This window comes from Plutella xylostella, chromosome 26 (genome assembly GCF_932276165.1).
Source record: "Plutella xylostella chromosome 26, ilPluXylo3.1, whole genome shotgun sequence".
In the NCBI taxonomy this organism is placed as follows: Eukaryota; Metazoa; Arthropoda; class Insecta; order Lepidoptera; family Plutellidae; genus Plutella; species Plutella xylostella.
In genome coordinates this window covers 6,325,463-6,345,422 of record NC_064006.1, presented here as the reverse complement: position 1 = coordinate 6,345,422, position 19,960 = coordinate 6,325,463, and the positions used below count along the sequence as shown (strand labels likewise).

Genomic DNA, 19,960 nt, shown 5'->3' with positions numbered 1-19,960 from the left:
CGTCGGTTTTCTGTGTCGGGCCAGTGTTTTTTTAAGGTTGTAGAAGGAGGTTGGTTATCGAGCCACAAGCTAGCCTACTGTACTTACACATCTCACGAAAGATGAATAAGTAGAATAGGCGCCATCTGAATGGTTAATAGTAGGTAAAGACGTACTTACCATGGCTGTTATTCGGTTACCTACCTATAAGTATCAAATGCCTGCAAGCATAAAATAAAATATGAAACGTAATAATAACACGAAAGGTAAAAGACCTCGAGAATGTGTCTAGATTTCCTGCACTTATTGAAAATGACAAGTCATCATTATGACCGAAACATAACACTGTTGACTGTACGCGTCCGCTTACAACCAAACCAACAACCAATGTAAGTTTACCCCTGATGTCGAAATGAGCCGGGGTGCTTACAATATCAAGACAGGCTGGTAGGTACTTCTAAAGTGCAGTTACTGCACAGCAACTATACATAATGTAATAGGTATAGATATACCTATCTACTTTTCTAATTATAGTTAGTATCGATCTCATAGTGAAATTTGCTAAGTATAGAAAGTAGGTCTTACTTAAAGTACCTACTTATTCTATGACTATAAAATTATACGAGACGATCACGATCAATGATGCTGCGGTTATCGAATAATTTTATTAATGGAAATATATTGCACCCCAATGAGCCGTTTTCCTTGACAGCTGTCAGTTGAGCTTTTGGGTAAGCCGATAGATGGCGTGAAAACGCAGTGTACCAACTGTCAAAAATTACATAGAGAGCAAAGAGTACTAAACTCAGAATAAGAACTCACTAGTTGTGATTAAATGTCGGGTGGTAGCGCGAGCCATCCTTCCGAGGCTCAGACTGCATGTGGCTTGGGATAGTGCTAAGTATTCTGTGAATAGTTCTACCCGCGCCGTCACGTAGTGTTCTTTTCTCTATGCGCGCTACTATATTATTATTGTAAATGCTTTGATCAAACTTACCTCTGAACCAAGACGGCTTTCCGTCCAGTTAGTTTGGCATTCCGTTTTCGTAACTCTATCTTCAGATTGGCAAGGGACCATGATCCATAGTCCTTAGGCATTATTACAGTATAGTAGTCACTATCACAAGAGTCACTATCTCACAAGAGTCACTATCTCAAAAGAGTCACTATCTGAAGTACACTAACTCTACAGTATCAAGGGAGGAGGAGCAGATAGCTCAACTACAACTCAATTAATACAGGAGAAACACAAGGAAATTGAGAAAACTTGAAAAGAACGGCTGTACGCACAATCGCACTGAACGCTGAAGCAACAGTGACATCGACATCATAGAGAAAATAATACTACAATTCTACCTACCTATAGTGCCACAATCTTATCTGTTCCGGTGGCGACGTCGCTGTCATGGAATCCAGTGATGCCAACGATTAAATTTTGCCTATTTCTGGTTTAAACGACATTGCATTTCTGCTATTACCTATTGTTATAATTTTAAACCAGAAATAGGCAAAATTTAATACATTCATAAGTATAGATAAATCAAAATATAGGGTCGATAGTAAATGAAAGTGGATATAATATATCAAACGACATTTGTTGTATGGAAAATTTGTCCACGGCGAACAGAAATAAAATTAGTTCTGATTATGTTCTGCTTCTGATATAGGAGATTAAATCTAGATTGCAAAGGTATAGGTAATATATGTGGGTCGTGAGAATAACGAGATAGATAGACTTTAAAAAAACTATTAATTAAGTATTATTTTTGAACACTTTATTTTACATTTTCTAAAGTAACAAGAAACAAAAGCTTACAATTAAAAGAAATTCAGACAGTGTGCAAAGGCTAATTCATCATCATCCTCATCATCTCGACCCATCACGTCCCCACTGCTGGGGCACGGGTCTCCTTCCAAAGGCTAATTGCTAAAAAGCAATTTCTTTCAGCCAACTCTTGATAAGTTGGGAAAACAATGACATGTCATAAATCATCATTATTTCGTCTAAAATCGCTGCAGGTGCGCGAAATTCTTCTTGGTATATTGCCTAAGATTTAAAGTATCATGTCACGTCCTCACACCTGTAACCAAAGAAAAATAAAGATGATATACTTTTCATCACGAGTACCACGACCCATCCCGTCCCCACTGCTGGGGCACGGGCCTCTCGGGAAAATATTTCATAAAATTACATGGAGTATATATGGGTAAAATTATTCGTCATATTTGGCAACACTAACCTGTAGCCGCTGCAACTCGTTCTTCCAATTTTTCAAACGGATTTAAAGGCGCCTGAATACGTTATTCTTCCTGCATAAAAGCCAATATATATAGTACTACTTTTCTTGCATCTCATTACAGCGCTTTTGGCAGTATTTCACCCAGAAAATCACAAAACAAATTAAATAACGTAGCGTCAGCTTCTTCGCAGAAATTGACAACTCAAATAACGCACAGAGTATGAAATGACGTTTGACAATGACGTCTCGTTGTTGCACATTTTGACCACCGGAAATAAGATTGTGGCACTATACGTCACTTTCACATTTCGTTAGCCTCACAGAATAACATATTGTGATCTGAGTGTGTTCTGAGGGTTTGAAAGTTGGTACAACCCCAAACAACGCCATCTATTTCTCCAAAAAGGAACTTTTTTTTTTTTTTAACAAACGCCTCATTGCACATCGTTTACATCGAGCAATCACATCTACAGTCACACATACTTATCTGTTCCGGTGAGTGAAGTAAATGTCTATTATTTCTTTATTCTTTAAGATTTTAAGTTTCTCCGTGGTGCTGGTGGTAATACATCCTTGCGGTTTTAATAAATCCATCTAATCTATTTTTTATTTATTTATTTTATTTAAGCCTACCTGTAACTTAAATAACATTAAATTCTTACTAAAAACATGCAGTTTATAAATTTACTTATACCTAAAACTAAGCCTACAAGTATCAAATTACAACATAGCCAAATTCAATTAATACAATCCATAGTAAAATCTTAATAATTCATGCAATAATAAAATACAGACAATAGAATCAGAATAGGTAATATCTTATTAATTTCATTTTTAAATGCAATTTCATTAATTTATAATTACAGGTGATCCCATTGTTGGGCAAAGGCCTCCCCCATTTGTCTCCATTTATGCCGATAGTGTGTGTGTCGCGTCCAGAGGACACCGTGACCGTTGAACTGCTCCAGCTCGTCGCGCCAGCGCACGCGGGGCCGCCCGCGCCGGCGCGTGTTCTGCCGCGGACACCACTCCGTCACCTCCCGTGTCCATCGTCCATCGTCCAGTCTCATCACGTGACCAGCCCATTCCCATTTTAATTTTTTGGCGTGTCTTATGACATCCCGTATTTTGGTCATGTTTCTCAGGTCTTTATTCGTGGTCTTTTCTATTAGTCTCAGATGCAACATACTTCTCTCCATTTTTCTTTGTGTGGTTTTCAGTTTGAGAATATCCTTTTTTGTCAAAGCCCAGGTTTGTGCGCCATAGGTTAGTATTGGTAGCAGGCATGCGTCAAAGACTCTACACTTCAATTTTATAGATATTCGTTTATTTTTAAAGATATGTTTTAACTGCCAGTACCTCTTCCATGTGTTGGCGATTCGCCTTTCAATCTCCTCCGATTGGTTGTTTTGAAAAGATAAGTTTCTTCCAAGATATATGAACTCAGTTACAGTTTCCAATGTTTCCCCTTCCAGTTGTAACTGTACTAAGTCTGTAGTGTTTGACATAATCTTTGTTTTCTTTTTGTTTATGTAGAGACCCACTTTGTTGCATTGGATATTGATTTCGGATAGCATACCTTGTAGTTCCTCTTTCGTACTTGCAAATATAGCGATGTCATCCGCGAATCTTATATTGGACATGTACTTTCCATTTATATTGATACCTTTTTTCTGCCAGTTGCATTTTTTAAAGATATGTTCCAGCACTGAATTGAAAAGTTTTGGTGAGATAGAGTCACCCTGCTTTACTCCTTTCTCTTTGTTGAATTTTGGCCCAGATTGGTCTAGTTTTATAGTTGCCGAGCTGTGATCGTAAATATGTTTTAGTAGGGCTATGTATTTTGGTTCTATCTTGTCTTTACATAATGCCTCCCACAGATAACAATGTTCTATAGAGTCAAAGGCCTTTGTAAAGTCTATCTATAGTCTATATATATCTTTGTATAGTCATCTAATCTATACCAATATATAATTCATGAATAAGTAATGAGATATGGATCAACTTAGTCTCTTAGACTCACCGGAACAGATAAGTTTGTCGCACTGTAGAAACATCACATACTTAACATTTTAACTCGCAGATATCTCGTAGGATTATAAATCTATAGCAAGCGATGCGCTCATAACTATAGTAGGCACACTACCTTACTCAATTATAGACCTTTATCTATATTTAGATGTTTCCTCGTACTATTCGCAAGCGGACATATTGACTAGTAAACGTCGCTAGTACCTATCCACAAAGGGAACTTTCTACCCATTGGTAACAGTGACAGGCAAAAAGTGTTTGTACAACACTTTGTAGTGTAGGTGCAACCAGTGAAGAGATCAGCGTTTCGAGAGAAAACCTCGGGTAAGACGTCTCGTCAGCTATATGTGTAGTCCGCTACCCATCGGCACCTTTATGGCCGATTCACACACTGTTTAATGCGAGTGTTAAGTACTACTTAGATTAAATGGTATTTGCTTTTGCCATTTTCGATTAATGAAGTGTTTCAACCTTAGCGTGTATTCTTTTATGCATTAAATTTGTTATTTTTTAGTCACTTGTTCACTTTTTTTTAAACTTAGCATACTGTCAACACACCATTAGGGTGCATTACTAGTTTTAAGCTTGAATTTATATGTTTTTATGCGTATTATGTTAACTATGTACCTGTTGTGTGATGCCAATAAATAAATAAGTAGTAGTAGACGTTTACTTGTCTAACCTACATTGCTGGGCTTGTTGTATAGTAGGTATTTGCAAAACTTTTGTATGAGCCATAGGTACATACTCACTCAGCAATGTAGGTACGTCTACTTAACACTCGCACTAAACAGTGTGTGAATCGGCCTTTGTGTTGTGGTGGCTGGTGAAGTGGAAATAAAATTATGATGAGGATCAGATTGCTGCAAAAATAGACTAAGTTGGTTCTTGATGCTGCCTTTATTGACTTCCTAGACTCCCTATGTCTAAGTATTACTTATATTGTTATACATATTCTGTAAGTTAAAAAACTACAGTAACCTTACCATAGTTAACTAATTAATCGTATAGATAGAGCTAACTAACTAACAGTTAGGTAATAGAGGTACCTACTGTATCTAATCTACATTGTATATAGCAAATAATTACTTGGTACAATTAAGTTTAAATTACAATTAAATATTACCTACGTATGGCGTCGTGTTTATGGCTGAAGCACTCGTAAGCATCATTCATAATTATCTAGATTAAAGTTTCAGATAATCTTGAGATTGTATAATGTGAGGGACATAAGCAGTAGGATATACCTAAGTATAGTACTTACTTAACTATACTTAGTCCTAGTTAATACACTCACGGTCAATGAAAAGCTTCTACTGAGAAAATCACCAAATTACTCCTAAACGGAAATTATGCCATCTGCAACATTGAATTGAAGTACCTACATTTTAACAGAGCATCAGGATATTACTATACTATAACTAGAAACGCTAATATTTTGTTATTTTTTAAGTAAATGTTTGAAAAAATTGCCTTTTGTGAGTGGAACCTTTTCAGTTTTAATAAAGCACAACTATAGAGCTTCCACTATGTTATTGTAATTTAGACGTTTCCTTATATCTGGTAAGTAAAGTTGGTTTCCCTTTGCAATCGTCAAAAATTTATGGGATTTGAACTGTCTAAAAACCAATAATGTAATGGACAGAGTATAGTTATTAGGTTAACTATACTTTTTTAATAAAGAATTAATAGTTTTTTTAAAAGTTTTATTAATAGTTTGTAATAAAGAAGGCCGAAGACCGAGTGTGGTACTTACTTAATACTTAGGTGCCACCACGGTCATTGGGTGAGGCCCAACTATGTCCATTGTCCACTGGTGTCGTCATCATAAACCCGACACCTAAGAAATTTCTTCATTTCTCCGCAACACAAAACAGCAACAACAAGCACCGACAATCAAACAAAACAACCTCACATTCGCAACTTCTAAGAAGAAAACCTCAAGAATTCAAAAGCTTCCGACTCTTATAGCCAGTGCGAAGAGTCGACAATGCCTTGCGAATATGTCTAAGGTGTATGGCTAAGAAAGTGATTCATCAAATCATCATACAACCTCAGTCAGTGTCGGCTGGTCCACCGTTGGCTGAGCATTGTGGATACCTGAAGGCTGTTAGTGTCGTAAATTTTCAATTTGTGGGGAATTAAAAAGTTTGAAGGTAAGTTAAAACAGCTTTTTTAAAAGCAGAAATGCATGTTGTTGCTTCATGAAACCGGCCGGTGCTTCATCGTACTTAGCCCACATTTTTCTAGTAAGGTAGATAAAGTTCATCCACCAAAACAACAGATACCTACTTATAAAGGTACAGGGAATGCAGTTCAGTGATTTTTTTCAGGGGGGTCACTATAATGATGACAATGAGTTTAGATTAGTTGTGGTTAGAGAGTTACCCTCCAGTGCCTTATCACACCCGGCGCATCTAGAATATCCATTACATTTTCCATAAAGTTGCGTCTATAATTAAGTACTTACTTATTATTTTATTAGGTAGGTACCTTACCTACATATAAAATCGGAGTACTTAGTTTATTTTAGTAGTATGTTAGGTATGGGCACAGAATAATAAGTAAGAATAATACTACTTAACTATATGTAGGTACTAATTAGTATGGGTATGTCTTTGTCTATGTTTCGAGTGTTGTTTGTCCGAAACCCGGCCGGGGTATTCCCGGGTTATTAAAAGCTCCGTGACGCGAGTTAACGTGACCATAGACTAATACACTATTAGTCTATGACGTGACCCAGGTAGGTAGGTAGGCATATATCTACTTACTGTATGTTGTATCGTCCTATAAATGTGATTCCATGACGCAGGACTTAATTGACACTCGATCACTTATTGCCTTCTCAATCGTTAAAAAAACATTTATTATAAAATATTTATTATTAAATAATTATAATGTACTCTTGGATTCGAGGCCGATGCAATTAAATTAACATAAAAGAGACCCCAAACCCCGTTTTAATGGCTGATGTAAACAGTAGCAGACACAATAGACAACTAAATCTAGGCATTAACAGGATGATGTTAAGATGACCATCACACATCCACGCTGTCTGGAGGACGAATATTGTACCAACTACCTACATACCAATGTATCCCTAATGGGGTTCCCCGAAGCCTCTAGATTACGAATAACTAAGTTTCTGAGCAGGGTCTTGCGCTTAACCACGTTTCGTTCGAAAAGCTGTAGATCCCATCCAGTGCTATCCAGGTCTTGGTCCAGCAGTGGACTGCTAAGTACCTATAGGCTGATGATGATGATGATGAAAGAAAAAGAATAAACTTCTTGAATTAGGGTACTTACCTCCAGTGACACGAAACATCCTGTACCTACCTTGAATTTAAATGCGTGTGCTAAATAATGAGGTTATCGTCTGCCCGGCATCGGCTGCCCGCAGAAGTTCGTCAGTTGATGTTCGGTGGTCGATTAAGATACAGTGTGGTTGTGTTGCTAGTAATATTAATAAAACAATTACTTAAACACAAGTTTCTTATAAATAGTCGGCCTTTTGTTTACGGATGTTAAGTGATATCAAGAAAGAACGGAAACGTTTAAACGGAAATATTTTGTGAGTACCTATCTATCTATACCTACCTAATCTAATTGAAATTTTAGTTAAACACGGTGTAAGCATACCTGCTTATTCCTACATGTAGAATATGATCATGGGAGATAAATCCTATGTTTTTTAGACAAATTACTTAGTGCTTATAATCCTATTAGATAAAAAGTACCTAACTAGCTAAGATATAGTATGTGCTTGTTTATACTAATACGGATTGATACAAAGATTTCAACGTAATAATGGATAAGTACTTAACTAGGTAATTATTTTGGTTTAACTGCTACCTACCGTCATTAGAAAATGAACAAGCTGAAGTTAGCATTCGACTCACAAACACTATGCAAATATTTTAATAAGTAAAGCTCCTGAGTTGTGGTGGGCTTGTGGCCATTGAACTCTGGCTAGAATAACAGAACAAACAACTATTAAGTATATTAATATTATTATCAGATTTTGACAATATAGCGGTCATCAAATTCCATTTAGCACCGCCACGCAGTTTCGATTAACCTAATACCAAATAATAATTGCCCATACTAATAAAAAATAAAATCATTACTTATAAAATGATTTACTTATAGGTATATAGGTACAGTATTGTGCAAATTAATGTGAACACGAGTGAAAATTTGAAAAAAATACATTTATTAGTTAGTTCTAAAATAAAATAAAAGATAATATTAATACAATTTCAGTTATTTTAATAGAAATTGTGTCATCTCTGGCTTTTAAAACTTCTTCAACACGTTTTGGCATAGAATCGACATGATTTTAACAGTTTTCTGATATTTACTGGTCTAAAAAACTTGTATGGATTACAGCCTCACCCTCGGTTTCGCAACTGAGTATTTGAGGTTGAGTCGTTCTCAAAGCCTACTTAAGTTCATACTTATTAAATTTCTGTTTCTGAATTGAGATTTCTTATGATTGAGTTTGGTTTGAGCAACAGAGCTTGAGAAATCTCAAATTTGACAGTTGGCATGCTTAACTTCATGCTTAGCGACAAAAATGCGTTTCACAACGCGTTTGACAGCGCTCAAACCGTACTTGCTCAAAGTTGAGTCTGTCAAATTTAAGTAACCAATTTCGGCTACTTAAACCTTAATCAAATATTTTTACTCGTGATTATTGTGAAATATCAAGTATTATACAAGAGTTTTGTTTGCTGTACAATGTCCAGTGACGATACTTCGTTAATCTAATCTTATAACACCATTCATAAATGTAGCCATACCGTCACAAGAAGCATTTAAAAGAGCCCAGAACCCAACAAGAAACACCATTGAGTGATGCTTTGTGGTGCTAAAGAGAAGATTCCCATATCTACATTATGGAATGCAACTCTTATAAGGTAAGGAAGGTTTACAAGGTCATTATGAGATGTTGCACAACATGGCTCTAGAACTAGACGATTATACTTGTGGTTCTGGACAATGAAATAGAAGAGGAACCATATGCTGTGCAGCCTTTGCCTCAAGAACTGCAAAGTTTTGAAAACAAGAAGAATATGCTGTAAGAACCATGTAAGAACAGCACTGGTGGAGACATATTAAATATTTATGAATGTAAGGACTTAGATTTCATGGCTATAAATAAAAATATTTGTTTAAACTTTTATATTCTTTAATTAATAATATTTTTTATCAGGAAACAACAAAAATCACAGTAATTACTTAGAAATCAAATTTTTTTTTTTTTTTTTTTTTTTTTTTTTTCATATTTTGTTTGCCAACTTGCGATCGGTTTAATATAACCATAAGCAGTTCATTTCATTGTTTATTTGGCTTTGCAGGCATACCCTCCCATTGTCAGGTTGCCTTCTTAATGTATTATAGGTCTATGTTATCCCAGATATTTTTTCTTTTTAGTCTTCTGGTGGGTACATTACTGGTAAGGTCAGTGGCCAGTTTGTTTGGGTGATTTACAATCCTGTCTCGGTAGGTTCTTGTAAGTTTTGCAACCTCCTCTCTCACGGTAGGCATTTTCAAATATTCATGCACCTCATCCATTCTGGTGAACCAGGGTGCATTTACTATGGCTTTGAGTACTCCGTTTTGAAATCTTTGTAGGATTTCAATATTTGTTTGGCTTGCTGTTCCCCACAGTTGAATACCGTAGGTCCACACGGGTTTCAGGACTGTTTTGTAAATCAACAATTTATTTTCGAGTGATAGTCTAGATTTCCTACCCATAAGCCACTCCAGTGATCGGTATCTCTGATTTAGCTCGTCTCTTTTCTTCTGAATATGGCATTTCCAAGTTTGTTTCCTGTCTAAGTGGAAGCCCAGGTACTTTACAGTAGATTGATGGGGGAGCACTTCGTTTCCAAGTTTCACTGGAGGGCAGTCTTGTTTCCTCAAGGTAAATGTGACATGATTCGACTTAGTTGCGCTAGCCTTTATTCGCCAATCTTTCATCCATTCATTAACTTTATCTAAATGGCTCTGTAAAATTTCAGATGCCAAATTGTTATTTTCATCCGAAGCAAGAACAGCGGTATCGTCTGCAAAGGTAGCGGTCATCACATTGTCTGATTCAGGCACATCAGCAGTATAGAGTAGGTACAGCGACGGTCCCAGCACTGAGCCTTGAGGAACTCCTGCATTGATCTCGTAGAACTCTGAGACTGAGTCATTAATCTTGACATAAAATATGCGATGTTCTAAGTATGACTTTAGTAGTAGGTACAAGTTGTGGGGCAGTGACTTTTTCAACTTGTACAGCAGGCCATTATGCCAAACCTTGTCAAAGGCTTGTTGAACATCCAAAAATACTCCTGAGCAGTACTTCTTACATTCCAGAGCTTCCCTAATGTGTTCACAGACCCTGTGTACTTGTTCAACAGTAGCATGGTTTTTTCTAAACCCAAACTGGTGGTCAGGGATAGTACTGGCGTCTTTAAGGCTTTGATTTAATCGAGCACTGATAATTTTTTCTAGTACTTTCGATAGCACTGGTAGCAAGCTGATTGGCCGGTACGAGGAAGTCAGGTGCGGAGGCTTCCCAGGTTTAGGTACCATTTTTATCTGGGAAACTTTCCATACACGAGGAAAGTATGACATTCTCAATATAGCATTGAACAGTGTGGTTATGAATACTATTGCCTTTTTAGGAAGTTGTTTTAGTATCTCTGCTGTTATAAGATCAAATCCTGGTGCCTTTTTTAGTTCCAGTAGTTTTATTGTATTCCGGACCTCTGTCGGTGTGCAGTGTTGTAAGGGCAGACTGAGTTGTAGGTCAGATTCAAGAAACTTTCTAACTTCTTCATCTAATGTCTCTGTTCCCATGCTGCTGTTCGGTTGGAACACATCACTTAGGAATAAGCCATAGGCTTCAGCTCTTTCGGGGTCCGTTTTTGCCCATGTGCCACGATCTGTTTTTAGGGGATGTTGAGCCAGTTGTGGTTTGTTTCTTGATTTGACAGTTTGCCACAGGGAGTTTTCAACTTTTGCTGGAGTTTTGGCTGTCAAGTTTTCTAAGCGCTGTTGCAATGTTTCATTTTCTATTTCCACAAGAAACCTTTTGAGGCTTGCAGCTGACTTGTTGTATTCCCGTTTATCTGCTGGATGCCGGCTATTCTGCCAAATGCGTCGAAGTCTACGTTTTTCTAAAACTTTCTGCTTTACAATAAACGGAAGATTGGAGTGTGCTCTATTATTAGATGATTCCTTCTGGGATGGAGTACTTGCCCATGCTGCTCTTTGAATGGATGTTATGATATGTTCGGTGGCAGTATCTATATCATCTTCACTTTTCAGACAAAGTTTGAGATTTAAGTTATCATTAAGATGTCTCCTGAAGTTTTCCCAATCTGTGTGATTGTTGCACAGGTACGGATTGACGGGACGTTCAATAATGGTATAGCTCAGAGTCGCTATGACTGGTGTATGATCCGAGGATGAGTCATGGCAGCTTTCTACTGACAGAAAGTGAGTCTGCACGCCTTTGTAGATGAAGAAGTCCAACAGATCTGGGAGTTTTTGTGGGTCAGTGGGCCAGTATGTTGGTTCACAAGTTGTCAGGGCATTAAGCTTGTGGTAGTCCATGCTCCTTTTTAAGTTACGTCCTCGTGTTGTGGTGAGGCGTGATCCCCATTGTAGGTTCTTTGCATTCCAGTCCCCTCCGACAATAAATCTATGACCAAGTGACTCGAAGAATCTATTGAAATCCTCTTCTGTAGTCTCCGGGTTTCTCTTTTGTTTTGGCGAGCAGTAGATGGATGTTATTGTGATTGGACTTTGTTTATCATGTATCATTATTGAAGTTGCCTGAATTTTTGTTGATCTATACTCTGGAAGTAATTGGTGCTGGATGGTATTTTTTATAATAATTGCAGTGCCTGCATGAGAGGTGTTATCAGGGTGGTACGTAGCATAGGTACTATACCCCTCCAAATTAAAAGATGTTTTTTCTGTTAGGTGAGCTTCAGATATAAGAAGTATATCAAGTTTTTGAATATTCAGTAATATTTTAACTTCTTGTTTTTTACCAATCAGTCCGTTCACATTCCAAGTTGCAACTCGTAGGGCCATATTATTTGACTAACTTGTTCACGATGGTTGTCAAGAGACCCATTAAGGTACTCATGTGGTCAATAAGGCGATCTAGTTTCTTTGTTTGTTCTGAAAGAATTGTTTCAAGGCTACCTGTCACTCCCGCTGTGGCTTGGGCATACGTTTTGTTTCCCAGATTTGGTGTGTATTCGTCGGTGCCTGATTTTGGTTCCTTGGGGTTCTTACTTTCTTGTTGGTTTGGCTTGGCTGATTTGTTGTTTGGTCTAGCGCCAAATTTCCTCTTCTCAATTTCTTTGAAAACTCTGCATCCTCTGTAGTTGGCAGCATGATCTTCTAGGCAAAGGGCGCACTTGGCTGGTTCTTGTCTGTCCTTTTTAGGGCAGTCCGCTGTGTTGTGGCTTTCAGCACACTTAACACACCTGTATGGTCGCATACAGTAGTTCTTGGTGTGACCATATTGTTGGCATCTCTTGCATTGGGGGATTGTGTTTTTCCGTATTGGATCTTCTATTTTGACACTCGTGTGATAGATATATTTAATATTTTTTACTTCACTATTATTGGGCCCAGGTTCTAGGTTAACAAACCAGGTTGACAGTGGTGTCTTAGTGGATCCATGACGTGCATTTATGATTTCCCCTTTAACCTTGTTTCCAGTTTCCTCTATGACGTCTTTTATGGCTTGAATAGGTGTTGAATGGTGAAGATTTTTTATGACAATCCTACACGGTCTCTCACTTTTTGGCACAAAGGTGTGACCAATGAGTTGTTTTTCGCGAACCACTGCCATTATCTTTTTGTATGCCTCCATATTTTCAGTAGAAACTCTCATTTGATTTTTGGTGACAATCTTGAATGAGTATTGCGTTTTATCCAATACCACTTCAATGGTTTCTTTCAGTTTTGTTACATTTTTAATGCCATATAGCATAATTGGTGGCGGCTTCAGCGTTTTCGACGTAACTTCAACTTGAGGAGCATCATCAACATTGAGTGCAGAGTATCTATTGTAAGATCGTAGATCCTGTTTTTCTGGTGACGGTGTACTTAGTCTCTTCCTTTTGTACCTATTTTGATGTTGACGGAGTATTGGGATTGTTTGCCAGTCATTTTCATCCTCACTATTTTGATTCTGGGGATCGAGATTAATTTTGGCTGATCCCGAGCTTTTCATGAGTTTGCCTGCGGCATCTTTTGGATTTTCACCAGTAGCTTTGACTTTCTCAGAGGCCTGGACAGCCACCTCCGAGAAAGAATCTACCATATGGGAGGTAATTTTATGCAATGGCAACACTAATACATTGACATGTCATTTTGACAGCTGATTTTGAAACGCACTCTCCTGACAATGGTAAATAAATGAGGGTAGAAAAATAAATTAGGCCTTTCAAGTGACTATCGCGAATTTTGTTTGCACTATTTTTGGTTGAAATACGGCAAATCACACGCAGATAACACTTTCACAAATGTCCAAAGTATTTGTCTACACTTTTTTGTTGGTTTAAGATCACAATATCACTGTTTACACACAAAACTGAATTTAACTTCAAGAGCAGGTTTTTGTTTGCTTGACAGTTGACAGTCGAATCAAAATAATGCTCCGGGTTTGATTTGTTGTTGTTGTTGTTGTTCTAAGGTACCCTGGTGGTACAGAGGGTCTTCACGAGAGTGCGCCACGCCGTCCGGTCCTCAGCAACCGCTCTGAACTCCTTCCAGCTCAGGCCTTGCGCTCGCAGCTCGCCGTCGACTGTACGCCGCCATGTGTGCACGAGGCGACCGCGTCTGCGGTGGTGCGTCCCTTCTGATAGTGTGGCCGATCAATCTCCAATTCGCCATGCGACTTCTTACTCGATATGTAGTTGGTTCATCGATCCCTTAGTCACAATCGAACAGCAGAAGCGACTTGACCACGGAGTTGAAGAGGGGTTTTTACGCAAGCAACGCTTGAGCATGTTGGGGTCCCACACAGATCCGAGTTGAGGGAAGGCAGTTTTCGTTATTTATTCCAGCATTCACACGGGGCTACCAAGTCAGTGCTCTACTTGGTTGCTCACTGGGTCCAGTCACTGAACTAACTAATTATTATCTTCCTTTCCATTTTAATATTTGGTTAGAATCCTTTAATTTAATGGATAACTATGGTAAAATACACAAGATTATATTTGGTTTTGAAGATGAATATTTTTATGAAATGACAATAGATTTGATTGATTGACAATGAAATGACAATGACATTTCGAATTTCACAGATTGGATTTTGAAATGCGTTCCGTTGTCTATCCTGGTGATTCGAAATTAAAAGAAATATCTGAATTTATAACATTATGGCCTAATACATTATAAATAGATAATTCTTTTAATAATTTCACGTGTTTGTAATTAAATTCGTCAATATTTTTTAACAAAAATCCTATACTATAGTTTTATCGATTAAAACCGGTTTTTTGAACATATAATGAAACGTAAAGTCGTGCTTAGATGCACCTTGATTAAATACTTAGCTAAGTACGGTTTGATAAAAACTATGTTCGACTTGTGAAACGTAGAAAACCTAAGTATCTACTCAACCATTGAGCAAATCTCTACTGAGATTTTCTTGAATACTTTATTCTGAAACCGGGTGTCAGTCATTTTAGTTTTTCTTGTGAAATCCGTTTTACGAAGTATAACTTTGACGATGGCCCACTTATTTTCAATGGGATTAAGTGCCGGTGAGTTCTCTGGCTATCCAAAGGCATGATATCTTGTTGCCTTTGAAATAATTAAGCATAATCTTGGACACGTGGAGTGGAGCCGAATTTTGTTGAAAAACTTATTTTACCGTTAGCATCAACTTTTCTTAGTTTGGGGCTGTTTTTCTTATATAGGTACCGGATGACTTATGCCCGTCGAAGGGATGATGGACTCGCTAAAATACAGTGACTTGCTAGAACGGAGATTAGAAGTTGAACTATGAAAATTTGATGATAACGGTCAATAAGTTTTTCAACAAAATTCGGCTCCATTCCAAGTGTCCAAGATTATGCTTTTAAATATTTCAAAGGCAACAAGATATCATGCCTTTGGATAGCCAGAGATTCCATTGAAAATAAGTGGGCCATCGTCAAAGTTAGACTTCGTAAAACGGATTCCACAAGAAAAACTAAAATGATTGAGGCTGTAATCCATACAAGTTTTTTAGATCAGTTAATATCAGAAAACTGTTAAAATTATGTCGATTCTATGCCAAAACGTGTTTAAGAAGTTATAAAAGCCAGGGAGGACACATTTTCTATTAAAATAACTTAAATTGTATTCATATATCTCTGTTTTTAGGGTTCCGTAGCCAAAATGGCAAAAACGGAACCCTTATAGTTTCGTCATGTCCGTCTGTCCGTCTGTCCGTCTGTCCGTCTGTCACAGCCGATTTACTCGGAAACTATAAGTACTACAGTGATGAAATTTGATGGGAATATGTGTTGTATGAACCGCTACAAAAATATGACACTAAATAGTAAAAAAAAGAATTGGGGGTGGGGCCCCCCATACATGTAACTGAGGGATGAAATTTTTTTTTTCGATGTACATACCCGTGTGGGGTATCAATGGAAAGGTCTTTTAAAATGATATAAAGTTTTTTAAAAAACATTTTTCTTAAAGTGAACGGTTTTTGAGATATCAGCTCTCAAAGTCGTAAAAAGTATGTCCCCCCCCCTCTATTTTTATAACTACGGGGTATAAAATTCTAAAAAAAATAGAGGTGATGCATGCTAATTAACTCTTTCAACGATTTTTGGTTTGATCAAAGTATCTCTTATAGTTTTTGAGATAGGTTGATTTAACTGTAAACGGAACCCTTTGTGCGCGAGCCCGACTCGCACTTGGCCGGTTTTTTTTATTTTAGAACTAATAAATGTATTTTTTTCAAATTTTCACTCGTGTTCACGAATATCGAATAGGTAAATATTCGTGAACACGAGTGAAAATTTGAAAAAAATACATTTATTAGTTCTAAAATAGAAAAATACATTTATTAGTTCTAAAATAAAATTCACCAAAATCTGTTAGGTAGGTAATTGATTAGTGGTTCTAAACTCCAGAAACCACTGCCTGCTTGCTGCTTTGATTTAACGGTAACATGAGAGTAGGTACTTACTTCATCCATCATCATATTCATCCTAGTATCTAGCTGCGTAACTTTTAGTTCGAAAGAGAAAATAAACATACAAAAGAAAGCAAATAAACCCATTCGTCTTGAGTTCTCTCGGCCTACTTCCACAGAACCGTGTCGGTTATGCAACGTATTGTGCCACAAGGCGACAGGTTAAAGGTGTCTGTCTCGATCGATTTGAGGGACTCTTGCGCAGCCGAACGCAATCATCTTCATTATTTGGCTGTGCCGATGGTCAGTGAATACTAATTTAATTAATTATAGGTACTAAAACAATTTAGTTTTTAGTTCTAGGTTCTTACATATATTGTTACTATGCAATATAAAGGCTTCGTACTGCCCCTGACCATATAAATCTTTATTATAGGAAAGTACTTATTGTGTAATAGAAATAGAAGCACCTTAGTACCTACAAGGTATACCTATTAACTAAGCGTTCGTCCCTGACCCTTGACCGTTAATTCATCACGCATTCATTGAGAATCGTAGGTAGATCGATAACCTGATTAAGTACCTATAAATAAGTAGGTACTTTACCTACGTTAGTATGAGTCAGTTCAGCAAACGAGTCTTTATATTAAAAGTATTGTTTTAATTAAATCACAGGTTTTCTCAACTAAGTTAAGCGTGGTTATATCTGCAGAGAGGTTAGCATTAGACAAATCATAAAAGATCCTAAAATTGAGTGGATGAATATCAAACTGCCATATGTCCACCTACCCGAAAAATTGACTTTTTGATTTGGTCGTGTTCTCCGTTAAAATGTCAGTTTGCCTATGCCCTTCATGTTCCAATAAGTGTAAGGCATCCATGAGAAAAAAGCCGTTAAAAAAGTAAGTTTTTTTCAAATCCTTTTAAGTCTAACCGTTTCGCATTACAAATTTTCACAAGTCCATTCCGGCCAATCACAGAGCGTAATTTTTTCAACATGGCGTCAGTCTTGGTGAGAATTTCGAGGCTGTGGTGTGTGCTCCCAGTGTTTTATAACGAATATGAATGAAAATTTTGAGGAAATTGTGATTGTGGACCCTGATAAAGCTCGGAAAAGGAACAGATTGAAGAGTGTAGCAAAAAAACGACAGAAAACTATGGCGAAGTAAGTTTAAAACCTCTTTTTTCCAACCCACGTGTCAATCACAAAGCATTTTCGGAGTAAACACAGGGCCGTATCGGGTAGAATATAATACGGTAGGTAGGTACTTTTCTACCGAAAAATTTTGGTTGATTAACTTCATTGTATTTAATAGAATATAGACTATATTAGTCTTACTGAGTCCGGCCCATGTTATTAGTATTTTTCAAACAACTATAAGTCCTTATGACTCATATCAAAACAGAATAAGTCTTGTATGGGCATATCAAACTGCTATAAGTACAAACTGTTTATTAACTTTTACGCCTTTCTATGAGTGTTATAATGGATTTCTTTATTAAAATACGTTCTTAAGGTCACAAGTCAACTGATTAAATCACGGGGCAAGTTCTATGACCATTAAATAATAGAGAAAACAAAAACCTCCATTTCCCAAATTTTGCGTGGACGTGACATATGGCAGTTTGATATTCATCCACTCAATTAGAAATACACGCTCTCTGAATTCAGGCTAATTACTCCATTAGCTTTTGTAATTTAAATTTAAGTTATTATAAATTTAATATAACCAAGCAAAACCTAGATAATGAGATGTATATACCTAGTTAGGTACCAAACGTTATAATAATTTCAAAGTTTGAACTTTACAATTTACCTCTAACTTCCCCAATTCCACTCTCACTTCAACTGCTAAACTAATCAAAAACCTTCTCCCTCCCCAGAGATGCTAATCGCAAAATCGTGGTCCCGCACCGAGATCTTCTACTGGCTGCTACCCTACCTACTCCTGATCGCCGCTGTTGCCCTAGTACTCTTCTTAATCGTGGTCTACGCTTTGCACCTGTACGCTAAGTACTCTTGCGGGATGTACGCTGAGGAGACCAGGATGGAGGGCAAGACGGTGGTGGTAACGGGCTGCACCAGCGGCATTGGCAAGGAGACTGCGAAGGAGCTGGCGAAAAGAGGCGCCAGGGTGGTGATGGCGTGCCGGAATATGGAGGCGGCGGAGAAAATTAAAGGTGAGATTTTGAGTTTTTGACCCTCATAACTAGGTACCATAATTTTATATAAGTTTGTACATAGTAACTAGTAGTGACTGCGGTCAGTGCTATTGTGTGGTAGTATAGTGGCTATTTTAATTCCTACTAAGTTCACTATTATATTACCTATAAGTAGGTACCAAGGGTACCTACTTATAGGTAATATAATCAACTGATAGGTATTCACATATCCACCTTTGGCACGCTGAGTATTACCGGAACTGAAAAGCAAAAAACTTGAAGAATATCTATAGGTACTTATCTAATCTATGCCACAAGTCCACAACCCACAACTTACAAGTACCCACCTTTGGTTGGTGCTTTTATTCTAAAAGGTAAATTAAGTACGACGTCTACATCTACTACCTTTAATTAACAGCCATTTCTCCTTCCAGACGAAATAATCGACAGCACAAAGAACAATAAGGTCTTCGTCAAGAAGCTCGACCTCACCTCCTTCGCGTCCATCCGTGAGTTCGCCGCTGACGTCATCAAGACGGAACCACGACTCGACGTGCTGATCCACAACGCCGGCTACGCAGAGACCTTCCTCAAGGGAGTCACTATGGACGGGCTGGAAATGACCATGCAAACCAACCACTACGGACCTTTTCTCCTGACCCATCTCCTCATAGACTTGCTGAAGAAAAGCGCTCCATCAAGGATTGTCGTCGTCGCATCTTCACTGTATCGTTTAGCGTCCGTCAACCTTGAAAACCCTAACCCTCTGACGTCATTGCCGGCGTATGTGTACTACCAGTCGAAAGAGGCCAATATCCTCTTCACGCGCGAGCTAGCGAGACGCTTGGAAGGCACTGGGGTAACTGCCAACTGTCTGCACCCAGGGTTGATCGACACTGGTATCTGGAGAAGCGTCCCCGCGCCTTTAAGCTGGGGTCTGTCGCTAATAAACAAGATGTTCTTCAAAACCCCGGAACAGGGTTGTCAGACGACGGTCATGTTGGCAGTGGATGAGAAGTTGGAGACTGTGACTGGGAAGTACTTCTCTGACTGTCAGGAGAGTACGGTGTCAGCGTCAGTAGCCGAGCCGGGTAGAGCCAGGAAACTGTGGGAGATCTCTGAAGGCATCGCAAAGTTGGAAATCACTGACCCTAAAATCTGATAAGCTATGTTTTGTTTTAAGTACAAATTATGTTTATGCCATTATCTCCATGTATACTTTCAGTATTTAATCTGTATATTTGGTTGATGTTTGTAATTTTAAGTTGTTTTTTATTAAATTTTTATATTAAAATTACTTGTGGTTTTGAAATGAAAATCGCCAAGTTAGCGTTTGGGAATTTTATTACGTAATACATAGTGTGAACACATTATTAATAGTCTA

General features: G+C 37.8%; 1 protein-coding gene across 1 annotated transcript; it reads left to right on the top strand.

The window, feature by feature from the left end:
• The first annotated feature begins 6,279 nt into the window (after window positions 1-6,279).
• Window positions 6,280-19,873, top strand: LOC105391676 (retinol dehydrogenase 14). The gene is made up of 3 exons (XM_011563198.3): window positions 6,280-6,406; window positions 18,298-18,594; window positions 19,011-19,873. Exons 2-3 carry the CDS (start codon window positions 18,300-18,302, stop codon window positions 19,736-19,738), a joined length of 1,023 nt encoding a protein of 340 aa, XP_011561500.3. The 5' UTR covers window positions 6,280-6,406; window positions 18,298-18,299; the 3' UTR covers window positions 19,739-19,873.
• Window positions 19,874-19,960: the final 87 nt, after the last annotated feature.